General features: G+C 38.9%; 2 protein-coding genes across 2 annotated transcripts in view; both read right to left on the bottom strand.

Moving 5' to 3' along the window:
* SPEF2 (sperm flagellar 2) overlaps nucleotides 1-26,626 on the bottom strand; it is a 194,538-nt gene that overhangs the window by 6,293 nt on the left and 161,619 nt on the right. Inside the window, exons 29-35 of the mRNA XM_064375924.1 lie at nucleotides 25,204-25,342; nucleotides 22,316-22,545; nucleotides 12,282-12,388; nucleotides 11,393-11,575; nucleotides 8,975-9,067; nucleotides 6,785-6,964; nucleotides 59-304 (exon numbers count right to left, since the gene is read on the bottom strand). Coding sequence (XP_064231994.1) covers nucleotides 59-304; nucleotides 6,785-6,964; nucleotides 8,975-9,067; nucleotides 11,393-11,575; nucleotides 12,282-12,388; nucleotides 22,316-22,545; nucleotides 25,204-25,342 — 1,178 coding nt within the window. The remainder of the gene's footprint in view (nucleotides 1-58; nucleotides 305-6,784; nucleotides 6,965-8,974; nucleotides 9,068-11,392; nucleotides 11,576-12,281; nucleotides 12,389-22,315; nucleotides 22,546-25,203; nucleotides 25,343-26,626) is intronic.
* On the bottom strand, nucleotides 13,812-15,645 carry LOC105722478 (uncharacterized). Its single transcript, XM_012459973.2, has 4 exons — nucleotides 15,395-15,645; nucleotides 15,066-15,274; nucleotides 14,850-14,973; nucleotides 13,812-14,749 (listed from the first exon to the last, which is right to left on the bottom strand). Exons 1-4 carry the CDS (start codon nucleotides 15,415-15,417, stop codon nucleotides 14,398-14,400), a joined length of 708 nt encoding a protein of 235 aa, XP_012315396.2. The 5' UTR covers nucleotides 15,418-15,645; the 3' UTR covers nucleotides 13,812-14,397.

Below are 26,626 nucleotides of genomic sequence, written 5' to 3'. Positions count from 1 at the left end.
GATCAGTTCCATAAAAATATGCTCAGAATTCAGGCCAACTTTTTACCAAATAACCAACCTCTGCATAAATGTTCTCTATCTTTAGGTAGCTGGCAAATCTGCTGGAGTCCTGTGCTTCACTTCCCCCTTTGAACACTTTGAGTAGCATTTCCAAGGAGATCTTTTCATTGTTTGCATTTTCAGGGATTTCTTCATCCTTCTGTTCCCTTTCCTCCCTGTCGTCTTTTAATTTCTTTTCTTCTCTTGCAGCATTTTCCTCTGGTTCAGCAGATTCCTCTACTGGACTTGTATTAGTTGAGGAGGTCTGCAAAGTTAAATTGAGAGAACATGAAGTTAAACTGAAGTTTTTTCCACCAATGGAGACTTTTAGAATATACCAATTTCATCATCACACACTTTTCATGAATGAGAGAGCCTACCATAAACTAGCTAAACAGTCTAGAGGAGAATACGCTAGCTGCCTTGAAAATCACAATGTCAAAATTCTAGACCAATTTTACTCATAGTGTACAGAAGTTTGTATAGTGTGGGGTCCTACTCATCTTCATACGTTATTGGGCTGACTACGTTGCCAGGTATTTCAACATCTGTATTTAGATACAGATATACGTATGTATACAGATTTTAAACAAGATTTGCCTTTGAAATTGGTTGCAATTGAGAGGCTAAGGCAAGTCAATTGCTCTAGCTTGATAGATTCTAAGAGCTTCAGAAACAGTTCTTTGGACACCAGAGGGCATCCCAACTAAACACTCAGAAGGCAAAATAGAAAACAAATCCAGTATACAAAATCAGTTTGGGATTTTTACTGCTGCTCTTTGAAATGTGGCCAAAAGCCATGAACTCAGCCACTCATGAGTATAATGAAGAGTAAATTGTTTTGATTTCTTATGTATTAAAAGCCTGAATGTATATATCTTTCTTATGTATCCTATCATTGACCCAGTAGTTACAGAACCAGGAATTGATCCTGAAGAAATATTCATTTGCACAAATACTTTTGTATATAGCTGTTCATTCCATGTTACAGCAAAAATAGAAAACCTAAGATTCTAAAAAATGGGTGAATGGTAATAGAAACTCTGTTTCTGCAATGGAATATTACACTACCATGAAGTGATGGTTTAGCAGAATTCTTAATGACACAAGAAAACACTCATTATAGAATAAGTACAGAAAGAAAGCAGAAAACAAAGTAATACACATAGTAGGATATTTTGCTTATGTATCTATACTATTGATGAAAATGGAAAGCAATACATTAAAGAGTTAACACTGGTGACCTCTGGGTAGTGGAATAGACAATTTCCTTTTTCTATGCTTCCTACATTCTCTAGTAAATTTGTATGTATATGTATGTGCATACATGTGTGTATTTATGTATGTTTCAATATTTGATAATTTGCCAAGACAGAAAGGAGCATTTGGCATTTTGGGGGACCAGAGAACATCTGAGATCTGGTCTCCTTCATCCCAAGGAAGAAAAAAAAAAGCTAATTTAGGAGGGTGCCAATACTATAAATATTCAATTCTGTAGAAGTATTAAGTGCATAGATTGTGCAAGCTCTTTCTAAATAGTCATGTAAATCCCATGTATAAAAAGATTATGATGCAGCACAAAATTAAGTCTCTGGTAGTCATATGTCCGTATAAGGAATGTGGAGGGACAGTGGGCAGTGTAATGAAGGCCGTTACATTTGCTACAGCTCTGTGAAGTCACTTTGCCTTAGTTAGGTCTCCATATCCTTTGTTAAGTTGGGAACTTAAGCTTGAAAAAAGAAACAGAGAAAGATAGACAGAGAGGGAATGCTCTAACAGGTGAAGATTTTGGAATCAAATATAAATATTTATATAATTTTCCTCCAGCCTTTGGTTCACGTTAAACAACTGGAAATACTATGCGGCAAAAATGTAAAATCAGTTTTAGTATTTCAACCCAGGATGCTTGGAGATTATTGCATTGGCTACCCATCAATAATAATTTTCCTGGGCAATGTAACAGTTAACATAGTGAAATAAACATAGTAGTGATGTCAAACATCTTTCTGAGTGAGTCCAGGATGAATAAATTTCTATTCAGAGTGTAGCATAGGTGCCATGCACCCAAGATAAACATAGAACCTGTAGGTAAGCAAATGACTAGCTGCTTAGATGAGCAGGTGATACCGAAATTAAGAAAAGAAGGAAACTGGCCTGTCTGTAACCAAAATTAGGGAGGAATTTACTTTCCAGAGGCCCAATGTAAGACAAATGGAATAAATAATTTTTTTAAAAAATTAAGAGGTAGCAATTAAACATTTGAAATGTTGGAGTGAATAATCCTTAACTTACTAGTGTCAGAGGATGCTTTCTAAATGTTTGTTATTTTTGCTCTCTAGTGGCTCAGTGGGAGGGGAAGGAAGTGAGAGAGACCAAGATCCAACTGAAGAAGGTGACGTAGTCCTGCAGGAAGGGAAACGTGTGTAAGAGGAGGTGGTTCCCTCCAACAGAGACTGACAGCCAGTGATGTTGAACATGGGTGCAGGAACAAAACCAGAGATGCCACTTTGGAGAAAAGCCAGTACTTCTGAATAAGCAATTATTAGTGGTATCAAAGCTCTACAGAAGTCACATTATTATCCAAGCAGAGGAACAGATTGTGGTGCTGTCAAGCACCATGTCACACTTGGCTAACTCTCAGGACTCCCAACAAATGTGTCCCCAGAGTGCTACCTGTGTGTCCTCCTAACCATGCATTTTTATCATTCAGTCAGCCCAGTCCCACAACCTGGATGGCCGCGTAGAGGTCAGTTCTTGGGACTAACGTGGGCAAAGCCTCAAAGACCAGGAGGGCATAGAAATGTATGCGTGTTCTACCCCAGGGCCTCAAACGCTCCTGCCAAGATGTTTCTGCAAGACTTAATTTCAAGCTCACAATTTACTCACCCCACACCACACAGGTAGTAGAACGGACCATTTCCCCAAATGTCACTTATTTAAAGATCCACCTAGACTAGTGCATTACTGATAAATGCCTCGCTCTTAAGTACCTTTTAAATTACCCAAGAAGCTGTGACTTTAAACGGAAGGCCTGAGCCACAGTGAATAAAATCAGCATGAATAGCAGAAATACAGTAAAGAAGAATGAAATGCTGGGGAGATTTCCTGTTTTTTTGTGCAGAAAGAAAAGCAGAGATCTGAATGAATGTTTTGGGAGTGAATATGAATCTGCTGGAGGTGTTATTTCTGAGCATTATGGCTTCTCAGGACAGGGTTGCCCAGGAAACTGGAACACAGTGGAAATGACACAGAAATGGAGTGTCACAATTGGAAACAGGGTGGAGAGGATGAGAAGTGAGTGAGAATGAGGGAGGTGGGGGGCTCCTATGTTCCAAATGCTCCTCGGATTCACTCCAAGTCAGGAACAGGCCTGTGTGTGTGAGACAGCCCTGCGCTCCATCCCTGGCTCCACCTCCCACCCACTAGTTTAATCTCAGCCGTGCAGTGTTCTTGGTTCAGTTCCTCCACAGTGTCCTTGGATTTTAAAGGAGCTCTTGAGAGCAGCACTCAAGGAGAGCTGCTTTCTGGGTGGGAACACAGGCATACGGTGAATGCAGCACTCAGGGATGGAAGGCATTAAGGGTCTTCCTGTGCTAGCTAGCCTGGCTGCCAGCCCCAGAGACAGCTGTCTGTTGCTATGGCAACAGCTCTAGCACAGGCTTCCTTTCTCCTGGACTTTCCTGCTCATTGCAGCCTCCTGGAGTCTGCTGTTGCCTCTGCCTGCCTGGAATATCTGCTTTCCTCCTCTCTACCGTGGAGACTAAACTCTGTTCATTTCACTGTCCCTCTCTTCCTTCTCCCTTCTTTCCTGGTCATGTTCACAAATACTAATCAAGCTCTGGCTATGAGGCAGTTACTTCAGAGAACATGAAGATGAGTAACAAGATGTCCCAAACTCAAGGCAGTAGCCATTTAGCAGTAGAAATAAATAGACAAGTGGCGCCCTGCCTGAAGCCCTAGGTCTCCTTACTTCCCTCCGTTGCCCACTATAGTCTCTCCTCAACACAGAGAGACCCCGACATAGTGAAACCAGGTGACTGCACGCTTCCAGTGACTTCTCATCCTGCACAGAGTGAAAGCTAGCCCTCCGGGTCCTCTCCCTCTCACGCCCCTTCCCTATGACTCTCCTCCTGCGTGCTCCTCTCCAGCTCTGCTGGCTAGCCCTAGTTCTTGGAACACACCAGTCATGGCCGCACTTAAGGGCTTTTGCACTCACTGTTCTCCTCACTTCAACTGCTCATGCCCCAAAAACCTGCAAGGCTCTCTCTCTCATCTTCTCCAGGCCTCTGTTTATATGTCTCTTCACAGAGATGCCTTCTCTGGCCACCCTAATTAACACTGCAACCCCTATTCCAACGCCTGTATTTTCCCCCTGCATTCTTTTTTTCCTGTAGAATTTATCACCATTTGATGTAGTCTCTTTTTTGCTTATTTGTTTATTGCCTGACTTCCTCCTACCTGGAATAATCTTTGTTCACTGCCACACCCCTGAATCAAGAGTGGTCCCCAGCACACACAGGTGCTCAATAAATGTTTATTGAGCAGTGAATGTATGTACATGATGGTGCTCTGCCTGCCAGGGAAGTTCTGGTTATAACCCGGGCCTTGCTGCAAGAGTGCTCAGTGCTGTCAAGCTTTGTGAAAGGTCTGGCATTGCCTAGGCTTTGGATAATGGGGAGACCTCAGATCCTTAGAGATGTGATGAAGGGTACTGCAGGTAGAGAGAGTAACAGGAGCAATGGCAGGGAGGCTGGGAAGGAGAGGGCATCCACACCTCTTCTGTTGGCAAAACCTCACGTTCATGTGCCTTTTATTCTGTGCTCCCTCCTGTTTGGAGCATCATTCTCTCATTCTCTTCCATATGAATGAGGGCAATTTGAGTCCCTTCAGGAGAGCAAGTTTGGCTTCTTTTGGGACTATGCAAAGAGCATAATTTACAAAGTGAATGGACTAATTAATTAATGCAGTGTTTACTGAGCTCTGTGCCAGGCCTTGCCTCAAGTTCAGGGACTCAGAACAAGGCAGATGCCTCCCCTCCACCATACTCTCCCTCCACAGGGTGCTTAGAATCTAGAGAGAAGCAGGTCTCAAGGAGGTCATTGCCAGGTGAGGAGTATCTCGTAGGAGAAGCAGGGTGCACCATGGGAACACACAGCAGCGGGTCTGACATTATTTGAGGTGAGGAAAAACAGACATTAATGAGCCCTCACAGCAGGCTGGGATCTGGGCTTAGATCATAGATCCAGAGTTAGTTTAGGGGACCCCCACCTACAGGGAGATACAGAAACATCCCTGGTAAAGTGGCAAATGCAGTGCCGTGAATGCACATCATACCGAACTCCTTACTTATTTGGGAAACTTTTTTTTTGAGACAGAGTCTTGCTGGGTCACATAGGCTGGAGAGCAGTGGTGTGACCTTGGCTCACTGCAACCTCTGCCTTCCGGGTTCAAGTAATTCTCCTGTCTCAGTCTCCTGAGTAGCTGGGACTACAGGCACACACCGCCACGCCCAGATAATTTTTGTATTTTTAGTAGAGATGGGGTTTCACCATACTGATCAGACTGGTCTTGAACTCTTGACCTCAGGTGAACCACCCACCTTTGCCTCCCAAAGTGCTGGGATTACAGGCGTGAGCCACCGAGCCTGACCCCTTATTTGGGAAACTTTTAAATCTGGGCTTCTACTGTCAAAGAAGACAGTATTCTTGAATGGAAGTAAACACTCCTGGCTGATCTTTCTGCTGCTGTGTGTTGAATCCGTATTTGTAGCAGACTGGTTTGAAGAGCTGTTAGCTCACTAGGTGTGTAACTGGCCTCACTCTGGCTCTGGTGGAATGCGAAGGAGATCTTTCTGTCCACATGTGCAGGGCCAAACTTTAGGATGGCATTTAAGAGTTTATCTCTTCCCTCCCATGAATATCTGATTAAGATATTCAGAAACCTCCCATTCCTTTCAGACTACTTCTGCGTTAACAAGTATGTGTGAAGAGGACAGAAGTGTGGCTGAGACGTCTGAGGAGTCTGGACTGGGCAGCACTCTTTTCCCCTCTGTTTCAACAACGGACAAGCAGAAACAAGGTCCCCTCAGATGGAACCGCTGCTCTGGCCCCCAAAGAACAAAACCAAAAGCCATGTCAAGAACAAACGGGCACCTAGGAAGCACGTTACCTAGCACCCTTCTGGAGACTATCCCATCCCAAAATCCAGGGAATGCCAACGCTGGCTTTTGAGACCTCAAGGGGAAGGTGAGGTGGCATCTTAATCAGATATTAAGCTTCTTTGTCCTTGGACACAGGTGACATAAAATGCAGGTTTCCGGTGGCCGGGCTTTGGCCTGAAACACTATCAAGTCACATATATGTGCGGTGCATGTAGGCCTGAACTTGTTTCATCTACAGTTTCTACACAGAATCCCAAATGGATTGGATTGAGACCCATTTCTGTTTCATTTATCGGGATCAGTACTTATGCAAATAAAGGCCATCTTTTACAGAGTAAAATTGGATTCCACCAAGACACTTTGAACAAATTTTAATTTTACTACAAAAGTGTCTGATGGGAATTGGGTCCCCAGGTCTTAATCCAATTGAGTAAGGCTTTGTTGAAGACCAAGTATGTGTAAAGCATCATATGACACATCTAGGCAAATATGGAGATGAAAAGAATAGAGTCCTTGTTGTCAGTTTAGGATCTTCAGGTATCCCCTCCAGACTCTAAAGTTAGTTTATTTCTGGAATGCAATTACCTTGTCTGCACTCGGAGTGGAAGCTTTGACTTGTTGGAAGACATGAGTCCCAACAGCCACACTGAGGGCCCTGTAGACTCCTTCCATGGCATCTGGGTGGCAAGCAAAGTAAAGCAGCATCTGTGTGTAGTCAAGCTGGGGTGGGTCCTTCTCAGAGTCAGCAAATAGTCTAAAGAAAAACTGCGCACAAAAAGAATTTCAAAGACAAAATGGGTGCACTCTGGTGGTTAGTAGTTAGTCACGGCAGTGAAGAATTCCTCCAGGAGCTTTGGAAAAAGGTTACCTTTTGAGGATTGAATTAGTAAAGCTAACATATAATGAATGGTATGAACCAAATAATGTTAAGAAAAAAAGCAATAAAAGTAAGGCCCTGAATGCTAATGTAAAAGAAATAGTGTGCTAATTAATGCTATTAATATATGTAGGAAATGATGTACTAATTCAGGGTAGTGGGGGCTGCACATTGAATAGGAAAAGGGAGCCGCAAGCACAAGGACCCATTTATCTGTCCTCAGCATTATCCAGACCTAATATGAAATCTAATTTCATATTCTAATTACAGCCAAGTAAATAAACAAACATCTTTTGTTGTTTGACTTTTTCTCTTTGCCCACCTTTCTTTAGCAGGTTGACCGTTAACCACTGTTTAACCATGTATAGTAAACGTTTAGCTTGCTTACTAACACTTACATAGGACTTGTTATGTGTCAATTGCTTTTCTAAGAGTACCACACACATGAACTCCCTCTGCACAACAGCCTCACCAGAGAGGGATAAGAAACCAAGGTGCAGAGAGGTTGGGCAATGCCATGAATACCTTAAAGCTTGTAAACAGTGAAATCTCTGCTTTTATCCCAGTGTGAGAACACTGAGATTTATGTAACTTCTGAGCATTGAGTCTCAGAGACACCCAGGGGGAGGATGGAAAACACCACTCCTTTCACCTTTTCTGTCATCACACACACACACACACACACACACACACACCCGTCAGTCATCTTTTGTTCCATTACAACACTTTTTACTCAGGCTCCACAGTCCTGCCTCTGCCTCTGACTTTGCTCTCTGCCTTCCCATAATCTTCCAGCAGCAGGTGGGAGCGACCTGCTCCAAAAGTACTAAAAGGTCCTTTTCTGTTTTGCTGCCAAGTGAACAGCTCAAAGACTCTGCCTTTGATTGACATTTCTAAAAACTTCTGGCTGAAAATGAAAGTAGATTTCACTTGGCATAATGTTCAAACTGCCAGTTGCTTTCAACTAATGAAGAACCTGTTTATGTTGATGGCAGATTTGTTCACAAAAGCATATAGAGACCATTCCAAAACTCTCCAGGATAATTTGTTTTCAGTCCTTCAGTTTCTCATTAAAAACAACAACACATCAAATACTGCCCCTGCAACTGCCAGCCTTATATCTTGGACTTTTTGGGTAACTCTCTGATCCTTTCTCTTACCTGCTTTCCTGGAGCATCTAGCAGAGGTGCTCAAAAAATATGCATCCAATTGAAGGAAGTTGCTCCATTTAAGGTCACAACTGGAGTCTTGCTCAATTTTGTACTGCAATTTGGAACTAATGGCTGGCTAGAAATTGAACAATCTATATATTATACAGATCTATGTTTTATACAGTTCACTGTGATGTCTAAATCTACCATTTAGTTTTTTTCATGTCTTACTGAGATCATTACTGAGGCATTAAGATTTTTAAGGTCTGGACTTTCATTGTGGCCTCAGAAATAGAGGCTCATGAAATGCTATTATTGAGGATAATAATAACAATATTGAGGGCAGCAAGCTCTGATGGGCCATGGGCAACAAAATTAAAGAGAAATGGACATTGGTAAAATGACAGATTTTATCCTAAGCCTTTAGAATTGGAAGGAAACTTAGAGACAAATGTGTTAAAAACTTAGCTTATTTGACAGATGAGGAAGGAGCGTTCTGAGAGGCCATGGAATTGTTCAAGATCACTTAGAGAGTTCACAGTAGGGCTCTGAGATTCCAGCCCCTGCCTCCTCTCCAGGGCTTCTCTACACTGCCTCCTCAATGAGCACTAGTGTCTGCACTTTGGAGAGACAGCAGAGGAACTGAGGGGCCGGGGTGCAGTCAAAGCAAGTTACACAAGTGGAAGGAAATGCAAAGAAAATGATTAGTGCTATGACGCCAAATGTTTTAAAGATCTCAGACATTACCTCGATAAGATGCTCCTGCCTATTAAATGGCAGGGGTTCAAGAGGGGTTTCTGGAATTTTTATATCTTCATCTCCTGTAAACCACAGACCAGCCTACATAAAAAATAAAAATGAAAATCATTAAAGTATGTATTATGCCGAGATGTTCCTCTAAAGCCACAAGAGATTGTGTCAATCTTGTCTCTAGAGCAGTTGTCTCCCAGGTGGGCTGCAGAAACCACAGGGGTGTAGGTGAAAATACTAGAACTCCCATCTACATTTATTTTTATCTCATTCTTTTGTAATTTTTATTTCCACATCTTTGATAACGTTCATAATGTATTAGTGCTGTAGCATATGTACATGATCTATAAATAAATGTCCATAGATTAGGAGTGCTAGCCACTTTTAACTGCTGGAACATGTGATGAAGCTGGGAGGCACTTCCTTGTATCAATCTTGGATTAGTCACATTTTGGAGGAGTCTGTGCCCCCATTAAAAATAGTTCAGATTCCTCGTGTCCTGTTCTTGTCCTATCTGTTTGTGGAGACTTGCATGGTGCTGGTTACATTGTTGGTTTTAGAAAACTCTTTGTTAAGTAACTGAATGACTGACTCAAGATCTCGGCGACCTCTTGTTCATGACATCCCTCTGTCTCAGTCTATAACCGACACCAATGAGAACTTCATTTCCACAATGCAGGCACACTATTTGACTGTCCTAATGTGGCGTTTTCAACAAATCTTACAAAATTTTGACCTAAGATTATTTTGATGTTTCCACTGAAACAACATTGTGGGGGAGGGGCAGTGAGCTGGGAAGTGCTGAAAATCTGTGAAAGGCATGCAGGCTGGTCAAGTGGGCCTTTCCACATGAGGGCTTCAGAGGAGGGGGCCTGAGGGCGGAAGGGGAGAGGGCACAGCTCAGAAAACAACTGTTCCCAAAAACACAGGCAGTGTTCAAAGAAGTAGTTCTGAGTTTCTCTTAAATACAGCATCCAACTTTCTCTAAGAAACTCACACCTTTGGTAAATTAGTTTTCTGGTTTTGGCTCAGCACTTTGGTGAAAATTGCCAACACCCTTTGTTCTTATCGTGTTTGTGCAAAAGGATGTTGAAATCGATATCCTACGTTAGTTGCCACGTTTAATAAATACTGAAGGTCAGTAATTTCATGAGTGCACACTTTTTAAAATCTTAAGACATCTATGCAAACAGAGTAAGTTTTGCTCTGCTGCTTTTGTTTTTAAACAAAACCACCTTAACAAAAATGTGGCAGAGGTCAAATAACCGAACAACTGTCTTGATCAGCCCTGAAAGAGCCTCATCATAATTTGTGTTTTTCTTCCGGCTCAACTCCATGAGCCTGGAAATCTCAGAACTCTCTCAGAAAAAAGCAGGCCATGCATTAAGGAAGAAAAGGGAAGCAGGAAGGGTTGCTTTGGTGAAATACATGTTGGATACAGGCACCTGAGAATATTACTCTGTTTCAAAGTTAGCTCCTTCTGAAAGTTCCCTCTTTCATGTTTACCAGCAATGTGAAATGGTGAGCAATATAATGACATTAATAAAGACAAAGTAAGTAATTCAGGGCCCCTCTCAGTTATGAAATTTTGTTCTTACTCATTTCTTAATCAAAATTCTCAAAAATCAACAGACTTTTCTTGTCTTCACTTTCTAAAGACCCATTCATTTCCTCAACCCTCTGCCATCTAGCTTCTGTACTTATTATTCCACCAAAATTTCTCTAATACAGGTTACCAGTTACATCCTACCTGCCATGTCCAGTGGCCAAATATTACACTATTGGGTTATCCATCACTTTCCTTGAGCGATCTCATACATTCATAAATTCAATAACCACCTACGTGATACTGACTCGTGATCCCTTCTGTACAGCCCATATTAGATTGGACATTTCTATCTTCATTTCCCACAGACATTTCAAACTCAACTTCTCAAAAACAATATCGTCATTTATCACCCTCTCACCCCAAAGGAAAAAAACCCGCTCCTTTCTGTGTGTGTGTGTGTGTGTGTGTGTGTGTGTGTGTGTGTGTGTGTGTTTTATAATTGTTCTATTTTGGGAGTATTGGGCATTGGGTTTAATAAAAGCTTTGCGGATGATTCTAATGTACAGCCAAGGATAAGAACCACTGGTTAGGAACTCAGGAGAAGAACAATGAAGTTTATGTAACTGCTTTCAGAACCCTTTGTTCTCCTGGAAGTTCTGACCTTTTCATATCCTTTCCCTGGGGATGGAAGCCAGGCTTCTGCCTGGGGCTTTAACACTGCCTGTGCTGCCTCTGGGTGCCTAGATGTGGGCAACTGAAAAGCAATGCGCTGGCCTGAGACCTGGCAATGTAACATCAGTGAGTAATTCACATCTTAGGTCACAAATGTTCTGGTTTTATTAATGCCATCAGGTGCTGGTAACAACCTGCATATACTGCTCGAAAGTGATGGTGCCTAACTGCTCCTTATCCACAGCCTTGAACTTCTGAAGGGTCTCAAGGAGCTCCTCCTCCAAGGGAATGGGCCAAGGCATGGAGGTTACTAACAGGAACTTCTGCCAGTCCACGAACTCCGAGTTGACTGTTAATAAGGATGTTAATTCCTGTAACTAGAAGAAAACAGGAAATATCTTTGGATTATTTACACGATTCTATCTTGATGCTCTACTTGCTCGTGTTTTCATAGTTAGAGTTTCTCATGAAAGAAGGAGAACTTTTCACTGGCACATAGAGTCAGTTCTGACTTTTGTTTCTTTTATTCTACCAACCAGTCCACACCAGACAGCACCTAGAAAGTGTTTCATTTTTTGCTCCCTTTAGATTTGTGATTTTTGTTTACCATTATACCATCAATTTACACACATCACTCCAGTTAACTTTGTACCTTTCTAACAGAAGAGAGATAGAAATTATAGCTGTGCCTGTGCAAATGCTCTGCAGCCCATGTGGAATGCCCTTTAACCATTCTGTTTTCTGAACACTCTTAAGAAAAAGGTTATGATGAAAAGCAAGAACAACTAGAATTATCTACTATTACTAGTTAGGCTCATTCCATCTGGTAGTTATGGAAACTCACTGGTTGAGCCTCACGGTCTCTATAATATGTCAGTGACAGATCATCACTTATTCTTCAAATATTGAGCATGTGCATACTGTATGTTTTAATTGGAAGTTCATTTTTTTATTTACTCATGTTTCATTGATTGCCTACTAAATGCCAGACACTATGCAAGTACTCATTATTTTAGAACTATTGACTCATTAATCAAATAAGAATGCTCAAAGCTTTAAAACTCAAACAACATAGAAGCTTACTTCAGGTTGAGTAAGGTGCATCCAACTACTAGGTAAGTTGTTTGTGCCAAGGTTTAAGGTCACCAAATCGATGAGAATGTCAGTAAATGCTTTGTTTCCTATTGTGCCTATAATACAATGAAAAATATTTTGCTACTTAGATTAGGTGATGGTTTTTTTTCTTCTTTTGCTAAAATAAAAGTAATGAGTATTTGAAAAAATCACTTTATTCGTATTATATAAAACTGTAAGCTTTAAAGAAACAGAAGACATTTTGGAAATATGAAAATAATAATTTTCTGATGCTCTCTCATTATTGTTTCTCAACTAAGTCAAAATTCCTTTTTTTGGCTTAGTAATAATTAATTCCAGACTGGGTAAAATTATCAAACTGTATACTTTTTAGTTTAGAGTCTTCTTTTACCTTTCACTCAGAATAGGCTGAATTTGTTTAAAAAATATGATTTTAAGGTTTAAGAGTAAAATATTTTGGCAAATATTAAATAAAAGTGTTCCAAATGCAAGCAGATCATCACTACAAGCAAGATAACACATTTATCTGCATCTTGCCCTTTGGATCAGACTATATTTGCTTTTGCATATGTAGAGAGATTTGAATTGTTAAATTACTGGATTTTGAAAGTGCTAATTTAGTCACCTAATTGGCTCAGTGTTCCTAAGTATTTCATGAAAGACCACTAACCTTTTAAATTCTTTGCTCTTATGCACAAACCTACTTAACTCTATTTAAAAGAGATGTCTGCTTCGTTTTTCATTTCAAATTGCATGCATATGCATTAAGAAAAAAATAAGAAAACAAAATAAATGAATCTACTTTAAAAAAAAAGTCTGGCTAACCAACACAAAAGAGGTACCTTCTAGAACAAGGAGAGACTCCTAATGTGTATCCAGGTATCTTTCAGGTCCAGAGTACGTCACTATTCTTTGTTTTAGGAATAAAAAGATTGAAACATAGACATACTACCCCAAGGTTTTCTTTCTACAACTAAGTTTTTAGCATTTCTAAAAGTCCACATGAACTTTATCATTTCCTCTAACCTCCAGGGAAATGCAAAAATTCTTCTAAAATTTCAGTGCTTCAAACCAAATACACAGTTTTGAGATTTGGAAGGTAATTTTCTGGGTAGCAAGATCAAAACATTTCTTCTTTGATATAATTGGCTGTTCAGAAATAAATTCTGTATCCTTTTTCATCAAACTTAACTATCCAGTTTTATAGACATTAGAGCATTTTCCCAGACAGCAGAATTTTCAGTGAACTGAGGTTTATAAAATCCTACATTGGTTTTTAGATAAGTCAGACATAACTCAGTCATGAGTTTTATAAAATCCTGAGGTTTATAAAATCCTACGTTGGTTTTTAGATAAGTCAGACATAACTCAGTCATGCTTTTCAAGCTACAGCCGTAAACAAAATCTATTGAAACCATGAAGAGGCTCAAAGAATTTTAAAAATCTTGTAAGCTGCGATACATTTCTGCTACCTCTAATGGATATGGTGCAAAACAGTGTTATAGGACAGTGCTTTCAGTTTACATAAGAATGGTTTACCTGAGGATTTAGCATGAAATGTGAAAACTGTTTTAATATTTGCCTTTGTTACTTAAATGGCCAAAGCATGCAGTGATATGATTGCAATACCATAATTACATAAGTTTACAAATTTTGTTCACAGATGAAAAGAGAAGCTGTCTTTTAATTTGGCTGTAAGTTAATTACCTAATGCAGCTATCACTCAGAATTATCGAGGAAAAATTATGAATTGTATGCCAGGCCTAAGGGAAATCAGGCCGTAATCATAGTCTGGTCACCCTTAGTGATAACTCTAAAAAAAATGACATCGAAATAACACCATTGTGTAGAAGCATACAGTTCCACCAAAAGAGTGTGAAAGAACACATGAATACATAAGTGAAGTTAGAAAGTTATAGATGAAACAATCTTGAGCCTTTTACTTTGTATGTTTGGAAGAAACCAAATGCCTTTTGTTTGATGTGAAGACAAGTTACTGTTTTACTTTTAAATTTCAGGTTTCTGGACACCATTTATTTTATGTTTTTTACTATGCAAAAAAGTTACATTGCTATGCAACTACAATGTCAACATTTGCATATTGTTAATCACTTTCATAATGGCTTTCTGAGTTTGATGAGCAATCTGAATTAAAGCTTGTGTCACCAGTTGAAGATGGTGTTCTTGTATTCCATAAATGGATAGCTTTCCTAGGGTCAAAATTATTAATGTCTGGAGAATTCAACTGAATGATGAGGACATCTGTCAGATATTCAGCCTTGATTTTTAGATGCATGTGTGACTTGGTCCGTTTCATCTGACTAAAGCCACATTCTGCTTCAGCTGAACTTGCAGGAAGGGTCAGCACTACGTCGACTAGTGTCAGGATATTTGGATACTTGTGTAAGTAAAGGGAATTCACAAAATCCCAGGTCAATTGTCGAATGTTTTGAAATCTAGGAGGGAGGATAAGAAATGTTAAAGATTGAGAATCTCAAGTTTTACCCAAACATTTATAAACATCAGCCACTCTCCTCGGCTTGCTTTCTTGCTTACCTGGCATAGATCTCTAACTTCAATATGCTCCATTCAGTATCCACTTCACTAAGTTTCACACTGGCAACTTCTGATACCAGTTCATAATGTGCAGTCAGGATGGATACCTCTTTTTCTCCAAATTCTATAATCAAGATACCAGGAAGAGTCATATATATAAAAGAAACTCATACAGACCATCAGAGAATAGGTTCAAAGTCAGTGCATGTAGATTACCTTGATTTTTCTTTGTGGGCCACAATTTAAAACTTCCAGTCACAGTAGCCCTCGCTACATTTTGGCTGGCGTCTCTGAAACAGCCTTGAAGCCTCTTGATAAGATGTGTTGAAACAGTATTTCTCACAGCAGAAATGTTTTCTTGTCCTCTGAGGCAGTTTCTATGAAAGTGTGTGACTGAATCCACTATGAGTTCTTTTGGCCCTAGTCTGGGGAGAAAAAAAATCACCCAAATAATAACTAACAAATTAAAATTTAAAAATCTGGCAGATAATTTTGCAAGTCAAACTGTCTGGTTTGACAGATTTCTGATCATCCCAACCTCTTACCTTGTTTGATAAATTCGGAGCATTTCCAGCGTTGACACTTAGGTGGCAAATATGTCAGCAATTGAGGAGTTTCTGTTTTTACTGACACAGGACAGAATGCTAAGGACATTAATGACGTCCAACAAGAAGTGGGCAAATTTAACAATGTCAGCTTGGAGAAAAGACTCTAGAAGTTCTTTGGATTTCTTTTGACTGGCATCACTTTTGCTTTCGCCTGCCTGTAACACAGGCTGGGAATAACATGGTGGTTATCTTTCCCAAAATTATGCTTCTGGGGAGCTCAAGAGAAGTATGTTCTGTGACTTTGAAAAAGTAAAACAATATGGTATTTCAAAATTACTTACTGACTGGAGTTGCTGAACAATTGCAGAACATCCCTTGAGAAAGTTCTGGAGGGCTGCCTGTAATCCATGAAGCCACCTCCTGCCTCCTATTTGAGAAGGCATCACAGGTCAAAGGTGAAGGCCTTTGAAAGCAGTCCTCAGAGCACTCTTATGAAGAGGAGAATTGTGATAAAAGTGATAAATGCTGTGAAGGAGGTCTTTGACATCATTGTACAGAGGAATGCTCTGGAACACCACTTTGTAAGATAGTTCAAGGTGATGTGCAAAGCAATATATAGTCTGTATACATGGTTCTATTTCTCTTAATAGCAGGGCCACCTCGTTGTTCTCTCCCTCTATGCCACAGGTACCATCACTTCCAAAACCAACCAGCTTCTTTGCCCAGTCTTGGCTTGACAGCCTAAGTTGAAGATTTCTCTCAAGAGTTTTCTCAATGGCATTGTTTATTGCCAGAGGATCACTTCTTTTTACTGTCTGTACCCCAATAGTTTGACAGTGCACTTTTCCCGCATGTGCAAACTGCACACAGACAAGTTCGGCTTCTTTGATTAAACCGCCTATGATTCCATCACTGATGACAGAGAAAAATTTACTTTTTTCTAGCTTCTCTCTTAGATTTTTTTGTTCTACTTCAGCAATAAAGTGTGTAAACATTCTTGCTGATATTTTAGTTTTGAATACTGGGCCAATATCAACATCTTTCATATCATCCAACTTGCACATCCAAATAAAATCTTTGAGGGGACGCCTGGTCTTGGCAATGGCATGGCATGATCTGAACAAGTTCTCTACTCTCCCGAGGGTTCCTTTGCTCGTGGTCTTCATCATTAGTTTGGTGCTTGCTCTGTTCACTGGAGAACTACTCGTTGCTTCCATTAATGAAGCCTTGGCATGAGCCTCGCTGAGATGATGTGCACTGAGAAACTCAGCCCTAAAGTTGTCAATACCGTAAAAAAAATTCGCTTGACTTCCCCCTGACTTCGCTCCATGCCTACGACACAGGGCGCAGAACATAAGTTAATTTAATAACTCATCATATATAAGCCAAGGGTATTTTTTAAGCCAAATTTTCAAAAATTGATTGTTTCTCTTTGGAAGGTAATGGTAAAGCTTCTATGGCCTTTTCTGCTTTTCAGTGACTCTTCACATCATCTGAGGGATTCCTGCCTTTTAACTCCACGTTGTTATTTTAAGCAATCACAATTTCTACCCTCAGTTTTGCTTAATCTCTGACCCCCACCATTTGCTCACTGTTTTTGGAAAAATTTTATTGAGTGCTTATTACTTAGTGGACATTCTGGTGAGTGCTTTAACTGGTTTATATCACTGAATCCTCACAATCCATTACCCCTATTATAGAGTTCAGAAAATGCACTGACTGTTGTTATCACCATTTTATGGATAAGAAAACTAGGGCATAGGGAGGTTAATTAAACTGTGCAATGTTGCAGTGCTTGTAAGTACGTGGTAGAGCTGAGATTCACCAGTAGGCCGACACTCCACAGCCCGTTTGTATACTTCACTCTTACATGTGTCTTGTATGAGGAAAGGAGTGCTACGCTTTTCTTCACTTTTGAATCCATTGATTCATGCATAAGAAGAACACGGCTTTTAGCTAAAATTTTCTTCCCTTGGTGAGAAAAAGGAATAATAGAGCATGCATGGTAGTGTGTCTGCAAGATCTGTCTTGGACATCCCTTCATTCCTGCCTAAGTCCTACCTTCTGTGGCAATGCCACAGCAAACTTGTTGACTTACAAAAAGGGTGCAAAGCTTTGAAATCCTTGCCAGGTGGTTTTGTAAAGGAGCTGTGCCTCAGGCCTCATCTTTTTCTTTCCCCTGAAGGTCTAATTTTTGACACATATTTGATTATTTGTCAGAAAAGAGGACATAAATTTATCTGAACAGAAGAATAAAAAACTAAAAACTACACAAAACAAAGTCCTCAAACACCAGTTTCTCCTTGAAGGTAGAGAGCCTAGATCACGTGTATATGTCCCTTCTACACATTCTTTGATGCTACTAATCATTAGATTATATTGTCCTATTTTATTATATAATAAAAATTGAGTATGTGTTTATTAAAATATTTCATGTTAACATACACTCTTTTTGTCAGTGCTTTATGGTTTTAACATTTGACCCCTCTGACTAGAACTAAATAATGTGCTTCATAATGTCTGGCTGACTACTAAGCACTTGGTAGATGTTTAAGAAAATTAATCTCCTTTCTTAATTTATTTTCATGATTTCATATCTCAACTTCTTTTAATTGAAAACCTTGACATTAGTTGATCTGCCTCTGCCTTTCACACCTTATTTGGGTCTAACTTCTCCTTTGCTTTTTAATCAGTCTTTGTGTGGCTCTTGTTAAAATAGACTCCTATTTTTGCAAATTCTAAATATTACCATATTTCACTTAAAATTAGTATCCTTATAGTTGACAGCTACTGCCTTTGTTTTCTTATTCAAGCACTGAGCTACTTGTTAGTCTTCTGTGTTAGGGCTGTTGCATTAGGCCTGGGGTCTGCTACACACATATAAATGCTGATGAATAAATGAATAAAGTGATGAAAATATAAAGTCTCTTTTTGTTAAAGAAAGGGCTTTGGTTGAGCATGGTAGCTCATGGCTGTACTCTCAGCACTTTGGGAGGGTGAGGTGGGAGGATCACTAGAGCCCAGGAGTTCAAGATCAGCATAAGCAACACAGTGAAATCTCATTTCTATTCGAAGATGAAGAAGAAGAAAAAGAATAAGAAGAAGATGAAGAAGAAGGAGGAGGAGGAGGAGGAAGGGAAGAGGAGGAGGAGAAACAGGGGAGGAAGGGGGGAGGGGGAAGAGGAGGAGGAGGAGAAGGAAGAGAAGTAGGAGAAGAAGAAGAAGAAGGAGAAGAATAATAAGAATAAGAAGAAGGAGAAGAATAAGGAGGAGGAGGAGGAAAAAGAAGAAAAAAATTAGCCAGGCAAGGCGGCAAGCACCTGTAGTCTCAGCTACTTGGGAGGCTGAGGTTGTGTGTGTGGGGGTGTCGTGTTGAGGCTGCAGTGAGCCATGATTGTGCCACTGTACTCTACCCTGAGCTACAGAGTGAGACCGTTATAAAAATTTAAATTAAAATTTAAAAAAATTTAATTTTCAATACTGATGTTGCTAGTTTCAAAACAGAGTTTTAGTTCTATCAACAGATTTTCCAGAAGATGTTACCTTGAATTCTGAGTATATACTTTCATTTGTCTAATGTAAGTTATCTGGCTTCGGGAGAATACCTGTGTGTTTCTAAAGACACATTTGAAACTCTGTCCATACATAAACAGTTTTAACAGATTCAAAGCCATCCAGATTCACTACTGCATTTCTGCGATCTGAATCTGATCTAGTGGAAAGAGTTCACCCACTGAATAAAGCAAAGGCAGGTGGGGGCCATACTCTTCTTTGCTGTAATCCCTATATTTTGCCACCTGCTGTGATAATTCTGTTAATAGCACTACTTTTCTATATCATTCCCTTCTCTAAGAAATCTTTCTGTATTTATTGATTTGAGTAAATGTTATACTAACAAACAATTTTCAGATCAAAAATACTTACCTGCAAATACATAATATTGTATTTTTATAATTTTCTCAGAGACACTAAGCCTGGAAAAATCCACAGAACTTTCTAGTTACTCCTTTCAGGCAACCAACCACTCAGATGCCCTTATTCCTGCCTCTGGGTTTTTGAGGCTTTGGAGAGAGACTGACAGTGCCGCCACTCTCTCAGACATAGTCTCTTCCCTGCTCCAATCCATTCTCCACAACACTTGGCTCTAAATGCCTTTGAAAATTCCTCTCCTACATGTTCTTTGCAAGCCACATGAGACTTCACAACCTAGCCACAAGTTGTGTGTGGTCCCATCTCCTGCCTCTTGTCTGTTCACAGTTCCCTCAATATATCATGCAATCTCAAAAGCTCCACAGCTGCTCCAGTTTCCCCTTTGCCTGGAATACCCCACCTTTGCTTCTCTTCCTGGAAAGTTCAGTTTCAAAAGCCTCTGGGTTAACCCTCATGCTGACTCACACAGGCAGCAATAGCTACTTCTGCCTTTGAACTCCTGTAAAAACCATGCTGCTGAATGATCTAGCTTAATCATTACAGCCCAGAGTTCTGAATGTGTACTCTCTGTCTCTGGGACTAATCATTAAATCTAAAGGTCTTCAAGAGGGTTTCAAAGAAGGGGTCCTTGTCAGTTTTTTAGAGCAATGTTTCACGCCTTGAACAACTAAATGTTGCCTCTTTTGAAGAAAAAGAGAGGGTGTAGAATTTGCTGGATCATGTTCTCTTCAGGTAGCTTCTCAGCAGAAGCAAAAATAGCTATGAACCAAATCTCTGCAGCATTGCATAGAGTACTGATGGGCTTACAAAGAAAAAGAGTTCCTATGGTTTAAGTAGAGACAGAGGAACCCTGCTAAAGTGTTCTCGTTTCAATAGAATCCAAATTGCTTCCATCAGAAGAAGGCTGTCTTCCTGATGTACTTGGCACTTGATGTTCGGAGACAAGATGCACCCACCCAGAACTTACTAGAGTACACAAAATGAGTATTTTTGTTTGTGATGCATGTAGTCCCTAGGAAGCCACATTACTTTATGATTTAATTCTACCAGGTGGTGTACAATTTTTTGGGAAGTACTCTGGGGTAATATTGCAGGTGCCTACTAGGGTACTTGCACCTTCAAGACACCAAGCTAACATTTTGAATAATAGAATACTTTGTATCAATATTGTATAATATTATATATTATATACTAATATGACATTACTATAATCAAGTCACAATGACTTATATGATTACACTTAAATTGCACATTCTATGTGCAATACTCTTTCTAAGCACTTTACATATATCAATTACTTTAATCTTCATAACCTTATTTCAATACATGAAATAAATAGCATTGTTATTCTCATTTTACAGATGTGGTAATTTCAGAGAGAAATTTAATAACTTGTCCAAGATCATATGACAGTCATTTGACAAGAGGTGAACTTGAGACAGAACTGTTTGACTCTAGTCATACCATCATAGACTGAGGTGGATAATAAGTAAATTAACACATGAAAATGTTAGCAAAGGGCCTGACACGTAATGACCATGCGGCTATTGTTATAATTCAGAAAATATTCACTAGATCTAACTCTTCCAGGAGTACGCTCATGGGAATGATTCCTAGGATAGTTGATGGAAAGAATGGTTTGCTGATTCACTGGCTTTCTTTTACTCATACTGTTCTGATGCTTCTAAAGTATGGATCTTTGCTAATTGGCAGGAAAAATGCAAGTGTAATCAACTGTTCCATGGTATTTTGCATGGAACACCATGTATAAGGTCATTTTTTCCTAGCATATTTGTGGCAATCATATCAATAAATGATATTTTATGTGTAATCCTTACCTTTACCAAAAGAGATTTAGAATCATCACAAGTGGCAGAATTTGACCAGAAACGAAATGTTGACTATATTACAATATATACTGCTTTTCAATTTTATGTTTCATTTAGTAAGGGGTATTTTAATGAAGACTTTTGTTTTCAAAGGGATTAACCAATATGTAGCAGAAAACCCCTTATGCTCTTTTTACTGATGGTATATGATGTGAATTTCTAGAAATACCGAACTTTTTTTTAAAGTTACATTGTAGTAATATTAAAGTCAGTTGACTATGCTATAGGGAAAAGTAATAATTTCCCAGTAAGTAGTATATATTGGAAGATAAAATAAATCTGCTTATGAGAGTCAACTTAGTTCAGTGAGAAGGGGCAAGAACTTTGGATCTGCAGAGTTCTGAATGATATATGACTATAGGCAAAAATATCTGCTAGACTCCTCTGTGACTTAGTATCTAGACCTATAAAGTGGAGATGGTAATCCTATGTGTCTGTCTGAATTGCTTGTGCTATCAATTGACAGAACTCATTGAAGAATATCTAGAAGTAGTAAAAGCCTGAATAAAAAAAGTCTTGTGCAGATGCTTTGGGTCCATGCTGATAAAATATGAAAGAGCTAAAATTGTTGTGTGCAGAAAACATTTACACATACATGTGAACACACTGACCAATTAAGTGAACATTTTCTAACAGCTTATTTGATTCTGCTTATGGTCTACAAGCACTGAGGGAAAAGGACAATATAAAAGGGAAATCTTCTACTCCCTGGTCTCCTCTCACAGACTATTGAGGGAAACAGAAACACAATCTCAATACAAAATCTAAATTAGAAGGATGCACAAAGTCTTTCTGTAAGCTGCTGGGTGGAGTAATACTCAAATATATAAACTTGTCAGCAAGGGGCAGGGAGGGCAGGAGAGGGGAATTACCAGGAATAAAGATCATCACACTGTTCAAGCATTATTCACAGTGGGTTCTGCTTGTTTAATTTGGGTCTATGTTGTACGGAACAATATTTGATAAACTAGAGCAAAGCAAGGGCTTGTTTTAGGGCTACATGATCCCATAAAGCTGATTTTACTGGTTGGTAAGTGCTTGCTGTCCTGGTTAATCTTTACCCGTTTTGTGCTCTCTTCATGATAATTATTTTTCCTACCTTTAGGTGCCATATCTAAGAACTGATCTCGAAGACTGTTAAGCTGTTCAATGGTCAGGGTGCCATCTTCTTCCTTTTCTACAGGTGGAGGACGTATCGGTGGGGGAGGATCTGGGAAAACTTTTATATTGCCATTAATGAAGAACACTTCTTGGCTTAAATAAAGTTCATTCTGAATTTTTGTAGATGTTTCAATGTGATAGCGAGCTACATCAGTTAATTTTTCTATACTGAAAGTGATAAAACAGATAGAGTTAACCCCATGAAAGATACTATTAGATTGTTAAAGTTTGCTTATAAGACATACACACTAAAGCAAACATATTACGTAGCTTAGACAACTCCATCTGCATGCTTATAAATTTCAATTTGTCCCCAAATCTATTTTGAAAAAAAGCAATGTATAAATAAATGCAGATTAAATAGAAAATGCATGCTTATTAAACAGCTAATAGTTACACATTTTATACAAAGCTGAACTTAAAGAGAATCTATTAAATATAATTTGTATTAGTATTAGAATACATTTTACTATGTAAGCAAGATTATGTCAAGGGTTATATTTCATTCTAAGTATGAATCAGAATAAGGTTGTATGGCACAATACTCTGTAAACCATGACTATTAGAATAATACATTTATTTGGAATCAGGCTAAATTATAAAGTGAATCAAATTTGAGAATGTATTTCTAGAAGAGTGGCTTTCTCTATTTCTGTCAAGAAGTTTGATGTTATCTAAAATACAGTTGTCAGAATAGCCTGTTGCATATAATCCATTGAAATTGCTTTGCTGTCTTCATGAAGAATAACAATTCCTAGCTAGATCATATGGTTAAAGCAGCAGCAGTTACGAACCACTATGATGTGGTAGAAAGAGTACTGGAATCTGAGTTCCCATCATAGGACACTCTCTAGGCACAGATCCTGGGGCAAGTAACCTAAGCTCTCTGTATGTTCTTGTCTTTGCAATGTAGTCAACAACACATCACTCCCTATCTTATGGCTATTAATGTGAACTTGCATAAGGCAATGATTTAAAATGTACTGGGGATATAGTTAATGACCTTTTAAAAGCATTTTAAAGGTGAGAGAAGTTTTTATACATGAATAAGTGTATTATCGCTGTAATGTAGAAAGGATCTTGTTTATATATTACAATGAAAGTGAGCATCACAGAAAAATGCATATTTAATCTGATTTTATATAATTCATAAGTTCCAGATATACCAAATACTGAATATATAACTGAAAGTTCAAAAAATAGTATTAGTTGCTGTCTTTCAAAAGATACTCTAGAATTCAACTCCAGAATGTTGTCTGTGAGTGTTCATGTGTGTTAGCCAATTAGTTTATGCTTTAGGGTGGTTGCATGCTCGGGGACAGAGGAGAAAGGCATTGGATAGCGGTTGAGTTTATGTGAGTGAGGAGGGACTCCAAATGTGGATTGAGACCCAACCATAACCCAGCACGATATTCTGTAAAACATGACTATTAAGATAATACCTTTATATGGAATCAGGATACCAAAACAGGTGCGCGCCACCTAGTGGAAGGTTACCAAGAATAGAAGGCAGGAAGTGTCAGGAAAATAAAAACAGGATTTGGAGGTCAAAGGGATCTGAGAGCTGTTTGTTTGTGTATTTATTTATGTATTTGTTTGTTTATTTGTATCACATTTCTAGATTTTAACTTCTTGTGGTCACGGTTCATGACAGCATTTGCAGATTCAGGGAGCAAAGACATATACGATATAAATGTGAGAAACATGAGTACATCTGCTAAAACTAATATGCTTTTACATTGGATGGCCACATGGATGGTAGCCATGAATCCCCAAAATGAAGAAGATATGCTTTCATTTGAAAATGGCAGGCAGAGAACAGAACTGAATATTATTGCTGTATGATGCTGATTAGTAATTGACTTGGTTATCCAGTTGCAAAATTATCTTAAGTATTACTGCAGTAAACTTACTTACTTATGCTTGTGTTTGTATTTTTATTCTGTTTAATGTTTTTTTGTTTGTTTGTTTTACTATGGAGCAATAGTTCGAAAAGTAGACTGAAGACTTTACAGAAGAACTTCATTATGAGACAAGGACCAGAAAAAACAAACCATAACAACTGCTTTTTACATGACAATAGTTGCTTCTAAGAATACTTGCCTTTTGAATACTATTTGTGTATCAACTTCTAAGTTTTCAGAAAATGTATATGGTAAATGGTAGCACATCATGGAATCTATGTCTAATATACACTCCTGAAATAGTCTGGCTGGAGTATTTCCTTGTATAGATGAAGCCAATGGGGCCCAGAGCTATCAAGCATGTTACTAATTTGTGGACAAGATGGGGCTCCTGGTCTGTGGACAATCATGACTCACTCCACTGAGTTGCCTCTTTGTATCTTTTAGGGAAGAACTAACAGGATGAGGCTCGTTGCCCTTCAGTAGCAATGAAAGTCTGGGAGGTCTTTGGAACTGAACAGAAAAGTAGAATTTGGGGTTGGTCTTATAAGAAAATCAGCCTAGCTGGTAAAACATTCCAGTGAATGACTTTTTAATCTCCCCTTTTTAGTTCTGAAAACTATTTTTAAATGACCTATAATCTTACCTTGTAAAATAAAGTTCTCATTGATCAATATGACAGCTAAACTCATAAATATTGTGCAAAGTTGAATATGGCAATAGAACCCTTTGATGCATGATTTACTGTTAGGAAAGAGTTAATACAAACATGACAGTAAAGCTCATGTTATGTGTTTATACACATGATTTCTTACAAGGTCAAAATTTATATTTTGTAATTTAAATTTGTATAAAAATCTTCATCAATTTTGGTACTTAGAATTAACAAAACGTATTTTCAGAAAGCCATGTAGTATTTTACCTGGCCATTTCATTCAAATACCTCTCACCAAGCCATTTTTCCATGAGTTTATACACATCAACCACCTTTGTTACTAAATCTTCAAGAAAAGCCAATGCTTTTGTCTTTATCAGTTCAAGTCGAAATTGTGTGGCTGTTTCTATTTGCAAAGAAAAATAAGAATGTTTTCACATATTGTAGTCCAACCATTTATTAATGAACAGATTCACTTTGAAACCACTCATGCTTCAATTTGTGAAGTTTTAGGTATACATTAATATACCAGTAAAGATAAGGTAATCTCGATCTCACTGAGAAGCAAAATGTAATATGTTGTAGAGTCATTTGAGAAATTATCTGAACCAAAACTATAATTGAGCTTTTTATCCATTGCACTTTATAGCAATATACTCTTCGGTAAATGAAATGTGAAAACACACACAGATAATTTCTGAATTTTGAAAAGGGACTGGGGGACAAAGTCTCTTGCTTATCTCCCTACTTTAGAACCTGGGGGTGGCAACGCCACTGTACTTCTAAGCCCCATGTACCCCCAGGCCTATTACTGATCCTGGCACATAATTGGTTGGTGGATTTTACCTCAAAAATTTTTCCGATTTCTCCTCTTGGCTTTTTCCATTATCATTGCCTAGTTTGGGTGCTGATTATCTCTCACCTAAACTGCTACAATAGCCACAATCCTACTTTTTTTAACCTTCTTTCCCCACCTCAGATCCAAATCCACCTCCATATTATCCAGAGTAATTTGTCTTACCTGCAGATGTGACCATAATCACTTTTCTGCTCATAATTTTTCACTAGCTCCCAGTTGCCACCAGGGAAGAATCAAACATTCTTGGCAGGGCCTAGATAACCCTCCATGGTCTGGCCTCCCCATCTCCCAGGCTGCTTCTTCCCAGAACATGCTTCATGTTCCTAAGCTACTTACAAGCCGATATGCCTCTTACCCCTCTCTCTGCCATGGCATGTAACACTTCTCTTCATTCTCACTCCAATTTGTACTACGGAAAAACTTCTCCATAGTCTTCCAATTCAGCTCAATAATTAGTTCCTCTGGTAAGTCAGGAACTCCCCTCATGTCCCCTTTGCCTCATATGCCTACCACTAATATCACATTCTTCTTTTTTTTTAGAGACAGGATCTTACTATGTTGCCCAGGCTGGATTCAAACACAATTGATCCTTCACCTCAATCTCTTCAGTAGCTGTGACTACAGGCCCAGCTGTTAACATGTCAATAGGCAACAGTGATTGCATTTCTCTTCCTTGAGATTGAGTTTTATTTTTTGTTTATGTTTGTACATATAAGTGTGTCTCTCCAGCAACTATCACATGACTCAGCACACAGTGGAAAGTCAACAAACATTTGTTATAGGAATGAATGAATTTTGCCACACTAAGGATCATGTACGGAAGGAACTGAA

The sequence above is a fragment of the Aotus nancymaae genome, unplaced genomic scaffold, assembly GCF_030222135.1.
Source record: "Aotus nancymaae isolate 86718 unplaced genomic scaffold, 86718_ANA_hifiasm-v0.15.2.pri h1tg000014l, whole genome shotgun sequence".
Classification (NCBI taxonomy): domain Eukaryota; kingdom Metazoa; phylum Chordata; class Mammalia; order Primates; family Aotidae; genus Aotus; species Aotus nancymaae.
The sequence above is the reverse complement of the archived record's forward strand: the minus strand, read 5'-3'. Positions and strand labels throughout refer to the sequence as shown.

Excerpts from the sequence above, each read along its gene's own strand:
- LOC105722478 (XM_012459973.2), bottom strand. The coding sequence starts at position 15,417 with ATGCTCCGAATTTATCAAACAAG. Across the intron at positions 14,974-15,065 it reads GCCCACAAAGAAAAATCAAG|AATTTGGAGAAAAAGAGGTA; the intron begins GTAATCTACATG and ends TCTTGATTATAG. Across the intron at positions 14,750-14,849 it reads AAGTTAGAGATCTATGCCAG|ATTTCAAAACATTCGACAAT; the intron begins GTAAGCAAGAAA and ends CCTCCCTCCTAG.